The following is a 17,368-nucleotide window of genomic DNA, read 5'->3' as shown; positions in this document are numbered from 1 at the left end:
GTTCCAACAAGTTGCTGGATGTTTCCCACGTTGCTAATTCACAGACCACATTTTGAGCAGCAAGGCTTTATACAATTCCACAAGGACTCCCTCTCTAGACCTCTCTTATAGCTTTCTCCTTGTCTGTGTTTCAGACACATTCTGAAACAAACAAAAAAAAAAACACAAAAAACTTTATTGAAATATAATTCACACTCCATAAAATTCACCCTTTTGTCATGTGGCGGGTTCTCAGAGGTCTTGGCTTATCTTGATTTGGTTATTTCTGAGCCTGTTCTCCAGCTCTCTTATGAATCCTATGAGGCACTAATATCCTTTAAATAATTCTGTCTCTTATGAAGTTAACTGGAGTTGGTTTCAGTATTTTGCATTTAAGAATTCTGACAAATACATCTTCTGATCCACTTGGAGTTTTAATCTCAGGACAGGAGCATATGGAAGGCAAATGGGAGATCTCTAGTCCTCATGCTGTTAAGGAGAAGGACAAATGTAAAAATATTTTTTCTCGGGTGTGTGTGCGTAATTACATATATGACAGCTTTATTGAGTTACAAGAAGTGAAAGTTAGTTGCTCATTAGTGTCTGACTCTTTGTGATCCCATGAACTGTAGCCTGCCAGGCTTCTCTGTCCATGGAATTCTCCAGGTAAGAGTACTGGAATGAGTTGCCAATTCCTTCTCCAAGGGATCTTCCCAACCCAGGAATCAAACCGCACGCCAGGTCTCCCTGTCCATCACCAACTCCCAGAGTTTACTCAAACTCATGTCCATTGAGTTGGTGATGCCATCCAGCCATCTGATCCTCTGTCATCCCCTTCTCCTCCTGCCCCCAATCCCTCCCAGCATCAGGGTCTTTTCCAATGAGTCAACTCTAAGCATGAGGTGGCCAAAGTACTGGAGTTTCAGCTTCAGCATCAGTCCTTCCAATGAACACTCAGGACTGATTTCCTTTAGAATGGACTGGTTGGATCTCCTTGCAGTCCAAGGGACTCTCAAGAGTCTTCTCCAACACCGAAGTTCAAAAGCATTAATTCTTCAGCGCTCAGCTTTCTTCACAGTCCAATTCTCACATCCATACATGACTACTGGAAAAACCATAGCCTTGACTAGACGGACCTTTGTTGGCAAAGTAATGTCTCTGCTTTTTAATATGCCATCTAGGTTGGTCATCTCTTCATGCAGCCGCTGCTTCTTACCTTGGAGGAGGGGTATCTCCTCACCGCCACCCCTCCTGACCTTGAACGTTTGATGGGGGAAACAGTGGAAACAGTGTCAGACTTTATTTTGGGGGGGCTCCAAAATCACTGCAGATGGTGATTGCAGCCATGAAATTAAAAGATGCTTACTCCCTGGAAGGAAAGTTATGACCAACCTAGATGCATATTAAAAAGCAGAGTCATTACTTTGCCAACAAAGGTCCATCTAGTCAAGGCTATGGTTTTTCCAGTAGTCATGTATGGATGTGAGAGTTGGACTGTGAAGAAAGCTGAGCGCTGAAGAATTGATGCTTTTGAACCATGGTGTTGGAGAAGACTCTTGAGAGTCCCTTGGACTGCAAGGAGATCCAACCAGTCCATTCTAAAGGAAATCAGTCCTGGTTGTTCTTTGGAAGGAATGATACTAAAGCTGAAACTCCAGTACTTTGGCCCCCTCATGCAAAGAGTTGACTCATTGGAAAAGACCCTGATGCTGGGAGGGATTGGGGGCAGGAGGAGAAGGGGACGACAGAGGATGAGATGGCTGGATGGCATCACTGACTCGATGGACATGAGTTTGAGTGAACTCCGGGAGTTGGTGATGGACAGGGAAGCCTGGCGTGCTGCGATTCATGGGGTAGCAAAGAGTTGGACACGACTGAGCAACCGAACTGAACTGAACTGAGGTTGATCATAACTTTCCTTCCAAGGAGTAAGCGTCTTTTAATTTTATGGCTGCAATCACCATCTGCAGTGATTTTGGAGCCCCCAAAAATAAAGTCTGACACTGTTTCCACTGTTTCCCCATCTATTTCCCATGAAGTGATGGGACCAGATCCCATGATCTTCGTTTTATGAATGTTGAGCTTTAAGCCAACCATTTCACTCTCCTCTTTCACTTTCATCAAGAGGCTTTTTAGTTCCTCTTCACTTTCTGCCATAGAGTGGCATCATCTGCATATCTGAGGTTATTGCTATTTTTCCCAGTAATCTTGATTCCAGCTTGTGCTTCTTCCAGCCCACCATTTCTCATGATGTACTCTGCATATAAGTTAAATAAGCAGGGTGACAATATAGAGCCTTGACGTACTCCTTTTCCTATTTGGAACCAGTCTGTTGTTCCATGTCCAGTTCTAACTGTTGCTTCCTGACCTGAATATAGCTTTCTCAAGAGGCAAGTCAGGTGGTCTGGGATTCCCATCTCTTTCAGAATTTTCCACAGTTTATTGTGATCCACACAGTCAAAGGCTTTGGCATAGTCAATAAAGCAGAAATAGATGTTTTTCTGGAACTCTCTTGCTTTTTCCATGTTCCAGCGAATGTTGGCAATTTGATCTCTGGTTCCTCTGCCTTTTCTAAAACCAGCTTGAACATCTGGAAGTTCGCAGTTCACGTATTGGTGAAGCCTAGCTTGGAGAATTTTGAGCATTACTTTACTAGCGTGTGAGATGAGTGCAATTGTGCGGTAGTTTGAGCATTCTTTGGCATTGCCTTTCTTTGGGATTGGAATGAAAACTGACCTTTTCCAGTCCTGTGGCCACTGCTGAGTTTTCCAAATTTGCTGGCATATTGAGTGCAGCACTTTCACAGCATCATCTTTTAGGATTTGAAATAGCTCAACTGGGATTCCATCACCTCCACTAGGTTTGTCTGTAATGATGCTTTCTAAGGCCCACTTGACTTCACATTCCAGGATGTCTGGCTCTAGGTGAGTGATCACACCATTGTGATTATCTGGGTCATGAAGCTCTTTTTTGTACAGTTCTTCTGTGTATTCTTGCCACCTCTTCTTAAGATCTTCTGCTCTGTTAGGTCAATACCATTTCTGTCCTTTATCAAGCCCATCTTTGCATGAAATGTTCCCTTGGTATCTCTAATTTTCTTGAAGAGATCTCTAGTCTTTCCCATTCTGTTGTTTTCCTCTATTTCTTTGCATTGATCGTTAATGAAGGCTTTCTTATCTCTCCTTGCTATTCTTTGGAACTCTGCATTCAGATGGGAATATCTTTCCTTTTCTCCTTTACTTTTCACTTCTCTTCTTTTCACAGCTATTTGTAAGGCCTCCTCAGACAGCCATTTTGCTTTTGTGCATTTCTTTTTCTTGGGGATGGTCTTGATCCCTGTCTCCTGTACAATGTCACGAACCTCCGTCCATAGTTCATCAGGCACTCTATCAGATCTAGCCCCTAAATCTATTTCTCACTTCCACTGTATAATCATAAGGGATTTGATTTAGAGTTATAAATCACAAAATATGCTCACCCTTGAAAGTATACAACGCAGTGTTTCTTAGTACATTAAGAGTTTAGCAATCTTCATTTTGTTTTGTTTTGAAATATTAATAACTCTTTCAAGAGTTTTTCCAGAGTAAAGGAACTTCGAGCATATCTACATGGAATCTACACTTTTAATGAGTCATTCTTACAGCTCTCAACTCATTCAGCTACCTCCTTCACGCCTGTTCTCAACGCGGTCCCGCCTCGGCACTAGGTCTCACTGATTGGTTGGTGCCGAGTGACGCCCTCAGATCGCGACCCAGAGGCAGCGGCCGCTGGGTCATGTGGCTGGGAGGCAGGTTGTGGCTCCCAGTTCTTGGGCAAGTGTGCTCCAATCTCCGGTACCTCGCAATTGCCAGGACTTGGAGTGCCTGTAGGGGACCCATGGCGGAAAGACTCTCGACCGGGGGTGAGGCAGCGAGCGGGCTGGGGGCTCCAGCTCAGCAAAACGGAGATGCGGGCGGCGCCGCGAGGGGTGAGCAGCCCCCTGGGCACCCGGAACCGGGGGGTCCAGGAGTGGAGCCGGTCTCGGGGGACGCGAAGCAGCCCTCAGGAAACGGGGAGCGGGCCCCGGCTGCAGCCCTGGGCCCTGGCAAGCGGAAGAAGCGGCGGGGCGCGGTTGGAGAGCGCATTGTGCCGCCCCCGAAGAAGCGGCGGGCAGGGGTTAGCTTCGGCGATGAGCACTTTGCTGAGACCAGCTACTACTTTGAAGGCGGCTTGCGCAAAGTGCGGCCCTATTACTTTGACTTCCGAACTTATTGCAAAGGCCGCTGGGTGGGCCACAGCTTGCTGCACGTCTTCGGCACGGAGTTCAGAGCCCAGCCCCTGGCCTACTACGAGGCCGCTGTCCGGGCGGGACGCCTGCATCTCAACGAGGAGCCGGTACAGGACCTCAGCATTGTGCTCAAGGTGGAGTCCTGATGGGGCCTGCCCGAAAGGGGGCATGGTGTTTTCGGTTACTAGGGCATAGGTACCGGAGTAAATTCGGGGTCATTCTGATGCGTTCTCGTTTTAACTTGTAACACTCTTTTACCGCTCCATTTCCGCAGGTAGACTGCCCGTATGTTTCAGACCTCATCCCCCTTATCCCCTCCATCAAAGCGACTTTGGTGTTTCCAAGGCACAGAAGTTGGAATTCTTGTGAAAGTGAAAGTTAGTCGCTCAGTCGTGTCTGACTCTTTGTGATCCCATGAACTGCCAGGCCTCTCTGTCCATGGAATTCTCCAGGCAAGAGTACTGGAGTGGGTTGCCAATTCCTTCTCCAGGGGATCTTCCCAACTCAGGGATTGAACCCTGGTCTCCTGCATTGCAGGCAGATTCTTTACCGTTTGAGCCACCAGGGAAGCACCAGGGAATTCTTACAGCTCCTTTTATGTAGTCTTCTGGCAGTGGCACTGATGATTTTCTGCCTTGCATTGTAGATCTCTGTACAAATGGTAATAATCGAGACTATCATTTGTATCTCCTGTGTGCTGGGCACAGCGTTAAGCATTTTATGTACTTTAACATTTAATTATAATGACAACCCTGTGGAGTAGATACTGTCACTTCATTTTGCCTATGAGGAAGTCGAGGAAACTAAGATCAACCTCAAAGAAGTAAGGCACAGTGCCACCTCCAACACCTGTGTTCTTATAAGTGAAGTGAAAGTCAATCAGTTGTGTCCAGTTCTTTGCAACCCCATGGACTATACAATCCATGGAATTCTCCAGGCCATAATACTGGAGTGGATAGCCTTTCCCTTCTCCAGCGGATCTTCACAACCCAGGGATTGAACCCAGGTTTCCCACATTGCAGGGGGATTCTTTACCAGCTGAGCCACAAGGGAAGCCCGTGTTCTTATAACTTCCACTTGAATTATTTATCCTAGAGCCTGATAGGATAGAACTGTGAAATGACAGAGATTGAGACCAGAATTGTGTAGCCCGGTGCTTTGACCCTTCTTTAAATTTCCATCACAGCTAAGAGGTACCAGACATTGTCATTAACAGTGTCTCACCATATTTGTGAGGGGATGGTAAGGCATTTGGAAAATGAGTGGTTTGAATCAGTCACAGTTTTGAAGCACAGGTCTGGACTGACGCTCACATTTTACAGATAAGGGAACCAAGGCCTAGAGAAGTTAAGTGACTTCCCTAAGAGCATGCAGTAAGCCTGTAGCAAATCCAGGTCTAGAGCCCAAATCTCTGGACTTACAGCTTGGTGTTTGTTCAAGGTCACAATAAGTGATGGTTTATGGAGGATTTTCCCCTTCATTTTAGAAAAATATATTGTTTAATATAACTTTATTGTAGAGAAAATACAAATAATCAGAACAGCAAAAACCATAATCACACCATCCAGAGATAGATGACATTTTGAGTATGTCCTTCTAGCTCTTTTTCAATTCCTGCTTCTGCCTGTGTGTCTGTGTGTTTACAAAATAAGAATACATGGTATATACTGCTTTTTCTGCTTAAGGATGTACTGTGCCCATTCTTTCATCCAGTAAGGAAGATGGGGGAAAGTTGTGTGTGAAGTTGACTGATCATAGGTGGCTGGACCCTGGGCTGACCAGTTGCCTGTGTCATTGGCAGGACAATGACTTCTTACGGAACACAGTGCACAGGCATGAGCCACCAGTTACTGCAGAGCCCATCCGCCTGCTAGCAGAGAACGAAGATGTGGTGGTTGTAGACAAGCCTTCTTCCATTCCTGTCCACCCCTGTGGCCGCTTCCGACACAACACAGTCATCTTCATCCTGGGCAAGGAGCACCAACTAAAGGAGCTACACCCATTGCATCGGCTTGATCGCCTTACCTCCGGGGTCCTCATGTTTGCCAAGACAGCAGCCGTCTCAGAGAGAATTCATGAACAGGTTCGGGACCGGCAGGTGAGCCAAACTGAGTTTGCTTCTTGCAGGCCACTTCTGGGCTCACAAATGCTCTGCATCAAAAGGGTGTCACTGAGTTCTAGATCTGAAATGAGCCTTTGTGTTTATCTGCTCAAGCTTCCCATCTTTAGGAAGGTCAGCACCTAAGGAGCCAGAGACAAGTTCTTATCTCTTAAGTTTCAAAAGATCTTTAGAGATAACAAATACTGCCTCTCTTGGTAATTTGCTGTTTTAAAAATTTTAAATGCTGACAGGCTGAGCAAGGTTTTTAAGACTGTGGAGAGAGTCTATTTGGTGGAAAGATTCTGGATAGAGTTGGAAGACGTTTGGGTAGAAGAGTTAAATAGTGGTGATTGTGGTCTTGAGACTTGTAATTCTGGATCTGATTATAATGTATTTATTGTTTACTATTTACCAGGCTCAATACCAAATATGTTAGAGCCCAGCTAACTAAATCCTTGGAATAGCCCTGTTGCGATAAATGCTTTTCTAAGCAAACATTTTCTAGACAAGTTAATGGGTTTTAAAGAAGCTGAGTACTGTAATGTGCCTAGGATTGTGCAACTGGTAAATGGTGGAGCTGGGGTTTGAACCCTCTTCTGTCTGATACGGGTGCATTTGTCATCACTGAAAAGGGTTTGGGCTTCATGCGCTGACTTTCTCCCTCTTCCCTCCTGTGTAGCTGGAGAAGGAGTACGTGTGCCGGGTGGTGGGGGAGTTCCCCACTGAGGAAGTAACCTGCAAGGAACCCATCTTGGTGGTATCTTACAAGGTAGGGGTGTGCCGTGTGGATCCTCAGGGCAAGCCCTGTGAGTCAGTGTTCCAGAGACTGAGCTACAATGGCCACTCCAGTGTGGTACGGTGCCGGCCACTTACAGGCCGCACCCACCAGATCCGAGTCCACCTCCAGTTCCTGGGCCACCCCATCCTCAATGACCCCATCTACAACTCAGCCGCCTGGGGTCCCTCACGAGGCCGAGGCGGCCACATTCCAAAGACAGATGAGGAACTCCTACGGGACCTTGTGGCAGAGCATCAGGCCAAACAGAGTCTGGATGTGCTAGATCTCTGTGAGGGTGACCTGTGCCCAGGAGCCCCAGACTCTACAGCACCTTCCTCAGAGCTCAGCAAGGACTGCCTAGAAGAGATGGCTGCATCTGCCCAGAAGATAGATGGAGCAGTTGAGGCAGCCCCTCAGGATCTGGATGGAGTGCCTGTGACATCAGAGAAGGCAACCAAAATGGATGTTGTGAATCAAGAGACAGACCCACTCTGTTCAGAGTGCCGGAGAGTGCCACAGGATCCCTCGCCCCAGGACCTTGTGATGTTTCTGCATGCCCTGCGCTATAAAGGGCCAGACTTTGAGTACTGTTCACCAATGCCTGCCTGGGCACAAGATGACTGGCAAGAACACTGAGGGCTATGGCCAATGGAGGGATTATTTATTGGATTGGAACAGGAATGGGCCATGAAGTAGGAGCTAACCACATGGGCTGGTACAGAGTTTCTCGGGGGTGAAGTTGGGCTCTTAAAGGACCTGCTCATACTTGCTAGACCTTCCTCTCCCTCCAGCTAGAGTTTGGGAACTTTCTGGTTTGTAAATAGAGCTCTTTTTCTAATACCTTGTGTGTCTAGTTTTCTCACTACTGTTTCTTTTTTCCTTTTTTTAATTGAAGTAAAATTGACAACACAATTGCCATTCTAAAACATAGAATTTAGTGGCCTTTCTTACATTCACAATGATGTGCAACCCTCACCTCTTAATTAGTTCCAAAACATTTCATCACTCAAAAGGAAACCCATATTCATTAAACAGGCAATCCCCATTTCCTCTTCCACCTAGCTCCTGATTCGATTAGCCAATCTTCTGTCTTTATGGTTTTGCCTATTCTGGACATTTCATACAAACGGAATCATACAACATGTGACCTTTTGTGTCTGTCATCTTTTGTTTAGCATGATGTTTTCAGGCTTCATCCAATTCATAGCATGCATCAGTACTTCATTCCTGTTTATGGCTGAATAATATTTCATTGCATGGATATACCACATTTTATTATACCCATTCATTGGGCATTTGGGTTGTTCCCATTTTTTGGCTATTGTGAATAGTGCTGCTGTGCACATTTGTGTACAGATTTTTGTTTGAATACATGTTTTCTGTTCTTTCAAGTATATACCAAGGAGTGGAATTGCTGGGTCATATGGTAATTCTTTGTTTAATTTTTAGGGGAATCACTAAACTTTTCCACAGTAGCTGAACCATTTTACATTCCCATAGGAAATGCACAAGGGTTCCAATTTCTCTCCATCCTCACCAACACTTGTTATTTCCCATTGTTTTGATTATAGTCATCTTAGTGAGATTGAAGTAGTATTGTGGTTTTGATTTGCATTTCCCTTGGGACTAATAATGTTAAACATCTTTTCATATGCTTGTTGGACATTTGTGTACCTTGTTTGGAAAAATGTCTATTCAAATTTTTTGCCCCTTTTTAATTTGGATTGGCTTGTTGTTGAATTATAAGACTATATATTCTGGATATAAGACCTTTAAGAGATATATAATTTGCAAATATTTTCTCCCATTCTGTAGGTTGTCTTTTCACTTTATTGGCAGTGTCCTGTGACTCACAAAAGTTTTAGTTTTTTATTATGGTGAAAACACTTAATGTGAGATCAGCCCCTTAGCAAATCAGTGTGTACAATATGATACTGTTGACTGTAGGCACAGTACAGCATCTCTGGAACTTAAAATCGTCATGCACAACTGAAACCTTATATTTGTTGAATAGCAGTTCCTTATTTCCCCCTGCCCCCAACCCCTGACATCACCATTCTACTCTCTGCTTCTGTTTATTTTAAATACCAGAAAAGAAAAACTCACCTTTCTTTATTCACAGAATACTCTGTACTTTTAAAATATGTGGTGGTTTCCCCACATCAAGCAATTCTCTGACACAGGCTGGGTAGCCTACAATCCGACTCACCTCTGACACCATCTACCCAGAGATAGGGTCAGATCCCACAAATTAAGGACTCAGTCCCACAAAACTTGTCCCCACTTCAAATGACAATGGCAGGTCTAGATTGTTACCTGTGAATCAAAGTTTCCCACAACTCCCTCCTCGGGTTCAACCATTTATTAGAATAACTCACAGAATTCAGGAAAACAGTTTCCTTTCTTGATTTATGGTTTATTGCAAATGATATTAAAGGCTAGGAAAGACCAGCAAGATGAAGAGATATGTAGGGCAAGGTCTGGAAGGGTCTGAGCACAGGAGCTTCTGACTCCATAGAGTGCAGGTGGGTCACTCTCCAGTATGTGGATGCCTTCTTGTTCACTGACTCAGAAGCTCTCTGAACCTAGTCATTAGGGGTTTTCAGGGCCAATGGCCTTTTATTTAGCCCAAAGAGAAATATGAAAAACTTTCTACTCCACAGTACCACAATCAGAAAAGGAATTACTGCTTCTGTTTCTAACTCCATGGATCACCAGTCATGTCCTCAGGTCTTGCCATCATCCGTTAATTTCACCCTGTTGAAGTTGAGTTTGACCCAGTTTTACTTCATTCTGAAGATCTCAAATGAAAATTTTGAAATTTGAAATCTTGGGCATTGCTCATTCTCACTATGATCAGGAAAAGTGTAACTGTTGCTTGCTGTCTATTCATAGCTATCTTTGCAGAAGTTACAAAGCATGGGCTATAGCAACTGTTATTCCCCATTTCCCCAATTCTATTGGCATTTATTCATTTTGTCTTCCCCAAGCAAGTTTACTATAAGCTAGATTTCAATTTTTCCTCTAATTGATCTTCAATATGACATATTATTTAGTTTTCAGCTTACTAGGCATTCCCAGAAGTTATTTTGGCAAAGTAGAGGTTTTCATATGATAGCATGAAGCTAAGGGAATGATTTGAGAAAAAAGTTTTGACTTGGTGTTGCACCAACTCAACAGAGAATTCTTGCATTAATTCTTGAACCTCTTCAGGCCTTGTTGGAGCTTCCCTCATAGCTCAGTCAGTAAAGAATCTGCCTGCAGTGCAGGAGACCCAGGTTCGATCTCTGGATCGGGAAGATTCCTCTGGAGAACGAAATGACAACCCACTCAAGTATCCTTGCCAGAAAATCCCATGGACAGAGGAGCCTGGTGGGCTATAGCCCATGGGGTTGCGAAGAGTCCGGCCCGACTGAGTGACTAATGCATCACATCACAGACCTTGTCATGACTGTTTTCCCAGAGATGTTTCCCAGTGGGACTACACTTCCTAATGGTAAGGAATAGAAGGATTTAACTTATATCATTGCCTACCTCTCAAAACCAACTTTTGCAAGTCTTACAGCCCTGTGTCTGGGTTTTTCTTATAAGAGTTTAAGAAACAACGGGAGGCGCGCACACGCACACACACACACACATTTCACTTCTTCCTTTAGAACTTTGTGAGGGCTCACACACACACACACACATTTCACTTCTTCAGAGCTTTGTGAGGGAGGCTGACACATAAGGGCCTGCCCAGGCAGCAGACCATCACCAACTATACACTGGACAATTTTTTCCAGAGCACCTCATTCTCCATTGAGAATTGGTCTTCTTGAAGTTGGACTCAGAATGGAGATTCATTCCCTGGCACTGAAATAATAAAGAGATCTGGAATATCTTGGTAATGCAATTTGGCTGTACAATAGTTCTTTATTTCTGGTCTTCCAGAGGTTGAGGGGTCCTGCAACAGTTCAGGATAGGACTTATGAAGAACTGGTGTTGATGGAGAATGATTTCCTTGATCTGTGGCTTGTGACAAATTGGGGGTGGAGGGCAGTAATGGGAATCTTGCAAAATGTATTAGCAGATTAGGCAGAACTAATTTGTCCAAATCTTCAGTTGCAGCTCCTCCAGTAGATGGCGCCTTACTGCCTTCATTTATTATAAATTTCTTTTTCCATTACTAATCCAAGTCCCCACACCACCACCCCTGGGCTTTTAAATAATCTGGCATGTTGTTAATCCTTTTTTTTTTTTCCAGCTGTGACTCCAGACAGAATCCAAGAGGAGATTTACAATCTTTTCTCTGGATTTGAGATTTACTCTACCTTTCTGTGTTAGCCTTAATCCTTTTGAGTCTCGTAGAAAGAGGTAAAATAAGCACAATTCTTATACATCAATAGATCACAGAAATGCAAAAAAACTGGGACCATCACAGCCAGACTTACTGCAATTTCATATGAAAGAAACCACAAATGAACTAAGCATGAAAACAGGTAAAGAAATGAGGAATAGCAAAGTAAGCTTCCACTCATTATTTCTTCTTTTTTTAAATCTCAAGACACTTCCAGTGCTTTATAGTTTCAGAATTTTTACAGCTGAAGATCTTCCTTTGAGAAAACAACCCACTCACTTTTTATTTATAGAGACTGGACACACTGATAGACCTTATCAATTTTCCATAGGAAGTCATCACTGTGAGAAGCAGGCAAAACTCAGAAAAATGATGCAGACTTGCCTGTCTTTGGAGAGGCTGAAGCACCAATGGACAATTTAAATACCATCTGGCAAATGCTGAGGAAGACACACAGAACTACAGGAACATCTAGGAGGGGTACAAAGACCCAGAAGCAGAAGAGCATGGGACTAGGTGAGAGAAATCTAAGAAGGAGCTGCAGGTTGCAGGGCTAGGAAAGTCTTCATGATGGGGATGACATCAAAGCTGAGATCTGAAGGAGGAGCAGGAGCCAGTCAGGAAGGGGTTGATGGGAAGGAGGTGTTGGGCAGCAGGAGCATGATCCAGGGAGAGGAGTAAGTAAAGCATCTGCAAAGGTTTTGGGGAGACAGAAAAAGGCCTAATTCAGGGGAGGGGTTTTAAGACTGATGTGTTGAGGACACTTCAGAAAATCCCTCAAGAGCTCTTAACCTTTTCTTGTGACACAGATCTTGGGCAGTCTGGTGAAGCCTATGGGTCCCTTCTCAGAATATTGGTTTTAAATGCATAAAATTAAGTTTGTTGTAATATAAAGTCAACCAATTATGTTGGAATACAGTTATCAAAATAGTTTTAAAATCTGTGATTTAATTCCAAGTGAATTCAGAAAGAGAAATATCATATGATATCACTTACATGTGGAATCTAACATATGTGTGGAATCTATGACACAAATGAATTTATCTACAAAACAAACAGGCTCACAGACATAGAGAACAGAGTTGTGGTTGTCAAGAAGGAGGAGAGGAGGGGAAGGATGGATTGGGAGTTTGGGATTCAGTTCAGTTCAGTTCAGTCGCTCAGTCATGTCTGACTCTTTGTGACCCCATGAATCACAGGACGCCAGGCCTCTGTCCATCACCAACTCCCGGAGTTCACTCAAACTCATATCCATCAAGTCAGTGATGCCATCCAGCCATCTCATCCTCTGTCATCCCCTTCTCCTCTTGCCCCCAATCCCTCCCAGCATCAGGGTCTTTTCCAATGAGTCAACTCTAAGCGTGAGGTGGCCAAAGTACTGGAGTTTCAGCTTTAGCATCAGTCCTTCCAATGAACACCCAGGACTGATCTCCTTTAGGATGGACTGGTTGGATCTCCTTGCAGTCCAAGGGACTCTCAAGAGTCTTCTCCAACACCACAGTTCAAAAGCATCAATTCTTCAGGTGCTCAGCTTTCTTCACAGTCCAACTCTCACATCCATACATGACCACTGGAAAAACCTTAGCCTGACTAGACGGACCTTTGTTGGCAAAGCAATATCTCTGCTTTTCAATATACTATCTAGGTTGGGATTAGCAAATGCAAACTATTACATGTAGAATGGATAAACAACAAGGTCCTACTGTATAGCACAGGGAACTACATCAATATCCTGTAATAAACCACAATAGAAAAGAATATGAAAATGTATGTGTATATATATGAATTATTTTGCTGTACAGCAGAAATTAATAAATTATAAATTAACTATAATAAAATTAAAAATAAAAAAATTGGTGACCTAATAATACAATGCATATACTTCCTATGCATGCTTAAGTTTAGAAGATCTAATGGTAGGTCCAATGACTACCAGTATCTTGAAGTACTATAGCAGTAATGAGCATAAAACAATAGCAGTATTGCATATTGCTAATATGATACAACAATATCTGTTATTTCAGTTGGTGACAAAAATCACAGGTAAGGTTAATATTACTGTATTTTGTTGCTTACCTTTATTAATAGAAGGAAGTGTTTTCAATTAGAGATTAATGAAGATAAAGCTACAATTTTTTTCTCCCAACCAAATAACCAGTTCTATCCATGGACTCCTTGGGAGTGTGTGGAACCCAGGTTGAAACCCTTTCAAGCAACAGGGTGGTGAATGGATTAGAAAGCAAAGTGCTTGGGTGACCCTCAGCCCTCAGCTCTGGGAGGTATCTACATTCCTAAGGGATTTGGATTGATGTGGGAGGAGTCACTGGAGCCTGATTTCCATCCTCAGGGCTGAAGATATCTGCCCAGTGTCAGGTTCTGGGGTACCATTCAGTGCGGAGAGAATGTGTAAACCATGACCGCAAAGGATTGATGAGCGCTTTTTACTAATTTCCAGGAGAAGGCAATGGCACCCCACTCCAGTACTCTTGCCTGGAAAATCCCATGGACGGAGGAGCCTGGTAGGCTGCAGTCCATGGGGTCGCTAAGAGTCAGACACGACTGAGCGACTTCACTTTCACTTTCATGCATTGGAGAAGGAAATGGCAACCCATTCCAGTGTTCTTGCCTGGAAAATCTCATGGACAGAGGAGTCTAGTGGGCTGCTGTCTATGGGGTCGCACAGAGTCGGACACGACTGAAGCGACTTAGCAGCAGCAGCACCAGCACCATATAGGGTGGTGGTTAAGGGCCACCAGAGTTTGATAGACTTAACTGCCTTTTCTGGAATTACAAAAGCTGTATAACCTTGGACAAGTTTATATTTCAGTGTCCTCATCTGTAAAATGGAATAATAAACATGTCTGTCGTGATCACAGGGTTATTGTGAATTAAAGTGCTGTAATTCATTGTGGTGCCTGTAGATTAAATACTGGATAAATGACGGTGGTTAAATGTAGTTGAAAGATTGCCTGATGACCCTTAAGGAGGAGAATCTCTATTCTTTTTCTACTCCCTCTCTGCTTAAATCCAAGAGAAGAATTAAAACTTTCTCCTCTGGGAAGGCAGCTATGTCTTCACCTCTCTGACTTCTAGATAACTACCAAGTTTCCAAGTGCTGTCAACATCTTTATTTAACGTTGAGTACTTTTCTTGAGCACCTGCAGCCCTCTGGGGACTGAAAGAGAACCCTGAACACTGAGTCTCACGGTAGCTTTTGAAGTAAAATCTGATATTTCATAGTAACGACAGGTATGAAAAACGCTGGGGTTCGAGTCCACAGTAACCGAAGTTCCTCAATCAGGAGCTCGGTTAATTAATACTAAGCAGACCACCATTAGAACATATGTAAATAGCGATAATCGTGGGATTCTATGCATTGTTTTTTGCTACATTAAAAATACACTAAATGCATTATTTAATTAAACTCTGATTCCCAGAAAATGTCTCTTTCCCTCCTTTTTCTTTATACGTGAGATCAGAATGCTCCAAAAGCTGGCTTTCAGGAGTCAAACCGGAGGTTTCAAAGTCGACTAGTAAATCATACTTGCAATGAAGAAGCAACTCTTTCCATTCCGCGAGGAAATTTACCGTCATCGGTTCAAATCAGTGGCGAAAAAATAAAACCTACATTCGACGAGGATGGGATTCGAACCCACGCGTGCAGAGCACAATGGATTAGCAGTCCATCGCCTTAACCACTCGGCCACCTCGTCCCAGAAGCCTACTCTTTCCTGGTAGCTATAGGGAGTAAAACGAGGGGGATGTGACGCAATGGAATGGGAGCCGCCATTTTGTACGGAAGCAAAGCTCCGATCTTTTTTACAGCAAGAAATAAAAAGAAGATGGCCGCCCCCATGCAGTGAGGAATCTGCAGTGGGGAGGAATAAAGGAAAATTCCGTAGAAAATGAGATAACCTTGAAAGAAATAAAATTGGCATACAAACTGGGAAAAAATTTTGATTGAAGAAATCTTAGGGAGGGCCTGCCGCCTAAGGGGCGGGGCCGACGCGTTGAGCGGCTTTGCGCCTGCGCTTCCGCTAGGCGGTTAGATTTGAATGCTTTACAGAGGTCCTCTGGGCGTTGTGAGGAGACGTGAAGGGGTGGGGGTGAGCTATGTGAGCTCGAGCGTGCGGACCACAAGCAAGTCTGAGGAGAATTTGTGAAGCCGTTGGGCCGCGGCGAGTAACTTTCGTCCTGGTCTTCGCCCGCAGGATTTAGGTTTTGTTAGAGCGGACTCGAGGCCCCACGCTGGGAGGAGAGAGACTTGCCTACAGCCAGGCTGCCTCAGCACTCGCTGGGCTCAGGTACGGACGCCCTCCCCCGGTGCAGGACTCGCTCTTCTCTCACCTCGGCCTGCACTTGGGCCGCCTCTCGCCCCGCTAGCAGTCTCCATCCACACCTGGGCCCCAGGAGCGCCCCTGGGTCGCTGGCCCGCGGCTCTCTCCGCGTCCCGCCCCGCCATCTTCTGTCAGGGCTCCAGGACTGCCCGTAGCACCTACCTCCTTTTCCCTTCTTTGGGGAACTCATGGGTGTTTGCATTTCTTACTCAGTCTTTTCTTAGCTATAAATGAAGTGACAGAAGTGTGATTTTGAACTCTCGGTTTATGGTTTATTTACAGTGTCTGATCTGAGTGCTAGCGGCACTGAGAGTCTTCTGCGGATGTAATAACATAAATAAAGCCAGTATTAGTACGCCACAAATAAGTTTTTTAAAAATCCTCGGTGCATTATTAAGCCAGAGTTAAGGAGTCTTTTCTTGCTGTTTGTCTCAGTAGTAGAGTTTCAGAAAAAAGTTCTAAAAATATATGTTTTGTCGATTGGAATCTTAAAGATAGATTTATAGAGGTATGACAGAGAAGACCAAAGCAGAGCTTACTTTAGGTATTAAGATTGAGGTTTTTAGTTGAATTGGATCAGTCTAATTCCTCAGATCTGTATTGGATTCCTTGTCTTGTGCTCGGGCAGGGAGCAGATGATTCAGTCCCTCCTCTAGAATTTACAGTCCAGAACGGGAAGGAATTGATATACACAGGTAACTGTAAAGCAAGACTGTAAAGGATTACAGGACATTCTAAAGGAATGTGGGAACACAGACCAGCTTATTTGATGCTTTTTGGCAATGGAGACTAGAGGAGGCTTCTTGGAGAAAGTGGTATTTGAGGTGGAACTTGAAGGAAAGAATGATTTGAGATGTGAATTTAACGTACTGTAAAGGTTGCGTTCCAAGTGGTATGATTTTTCTTGACAACGTGAAATGGCTGGAAATGTTTACAAGGTGACAAGTAGATGTAAACTGAGTGAAAAACACTTGGAGTGGTAATATTAGTGATGTGTTTGATGCTAAGTAAGAGACAGTAAAAGATACCCTAGATATTAGTAGTAGGACAGTGCTGTCCAATAAAACTTCCAGTGTTAATGGTAATGTTTAATTTCTGCATTGCCCAGCACCTACTCATTAATCTCATATGACTATTGAGCACCTACAGTGTGGCTAATTGTGACAAGAATGGTATTTTAAATTTTATTGCATTTTAATTAAATTTAATTTATCTGATATAGCACAGGTCTAGAGTCTATATCACTGGACACTATGAAATATATTAACTGTTGTTCAGTGGCTCAGTCGAGTCTGACTCTTTGAGAGCCCATGGACTGCAGCAAGCCAGGCTTCCCTGTCTTTCACCATTTCCCAGAGCTTGCTCAGAGTCATGTCCATTGAATCGGTGATGCCATCCAATCATCTTTCTCAGCGTCAGGGTCTTTTCCAATGAGTGGGCTCTTTGCATCAGGTGGCCAAAGTATTGGAACTTCAGCCTCAGCACCAGTCCTTCCAATGAATATTCAAGGTTGATTTCCTTTAGGATGGACTGGTTTGATCTCCTTGCTTTCCAAAGGACTCTCAAG

General features: G+C 43.9%; 2 protein-coding genes and 2 non-coding genes across 4 annotated transcripts in view; 2 read left to right on the top strand and 2 right to left on the bottom strand.

The window, feature by feature from the left end:
- The first annotated feature begins 3,715 nt into the window (after nt 1-3,715).
- On the top strand, nt 3,716-7,965 carry RPUSD2 (RNA pseudouridine synthase domain containing 2). The gene is made up of 3 exons (XM_006073052.4): nt 3,716-4,380; nt 6,048-6,344; nt 7,027-7,965. Exons 1-3 carry the CDS (start codon nt 3,754-3,756, stop codon nt 7,759-7,761), a joined length of 1,659 nt encoding a protein of 552 aa, XP_006073114.3. The 5' UTR covers nt 3,716-3,753; the 3' UTR covers nt 7,762-7,965.
- Nucleotides 7,966-11,369: 3,404 nt separating this feature from the next.
- On the bottom strand, nt 11,370-11,485 carry LOC112577877. Its single transcript, XR_003102079.3, has one exon. It is a non-coding gene; the product is annotated as a small nucleolar RNA SNORA26 (small nucleolar RNA).
- A 3,610-nt stretch (nt 11,486-15,095) lies between these two features.
- Nucleotides 15,096-15,177, bottom strand: TRNAS-GCU. Its single transcript has one exon. It is a non-coding gene; the product is annotated as a tRNA-Ser (tRNA).
- A 138-nt stretch (nt 15,178-15,315) lies between these two features.
- Nucleotides 15,316-17,368, top strand: part of KNL1 (kinetochore scaffold 1) — a 62,836-nt gene continuing 60,783 nt past the window's right edge. Inside the window, 1 exon segment of the mRNA XM_006073053.4 lies at nt 15,316-15,768. The gene's annotated coding sequence lies outside the window, so the exon portion shown is untranslated.

The sequence above is a fragment of the Bubalus bubalis genome, chromosome 11 (genome assembly GCF_019923935.1).
Source record: "Bubalus bubalis isolate 160015118507 breed Murrah chromosome 11, NDDB_SH_1, whole genome shotgun sequence".
NCBI classification, from domain to species: domain Eukaryota; kingdom Metazoa; phylum Chordata; class Mammalia; order Artiodactyla; family Bovidae; genus Bubalus; species Bubalus bubalis.
Note: the sequence above shows the minus strand (reverse complement) of the source record. Positions and strands in the feature narration are given on the sequence as shown.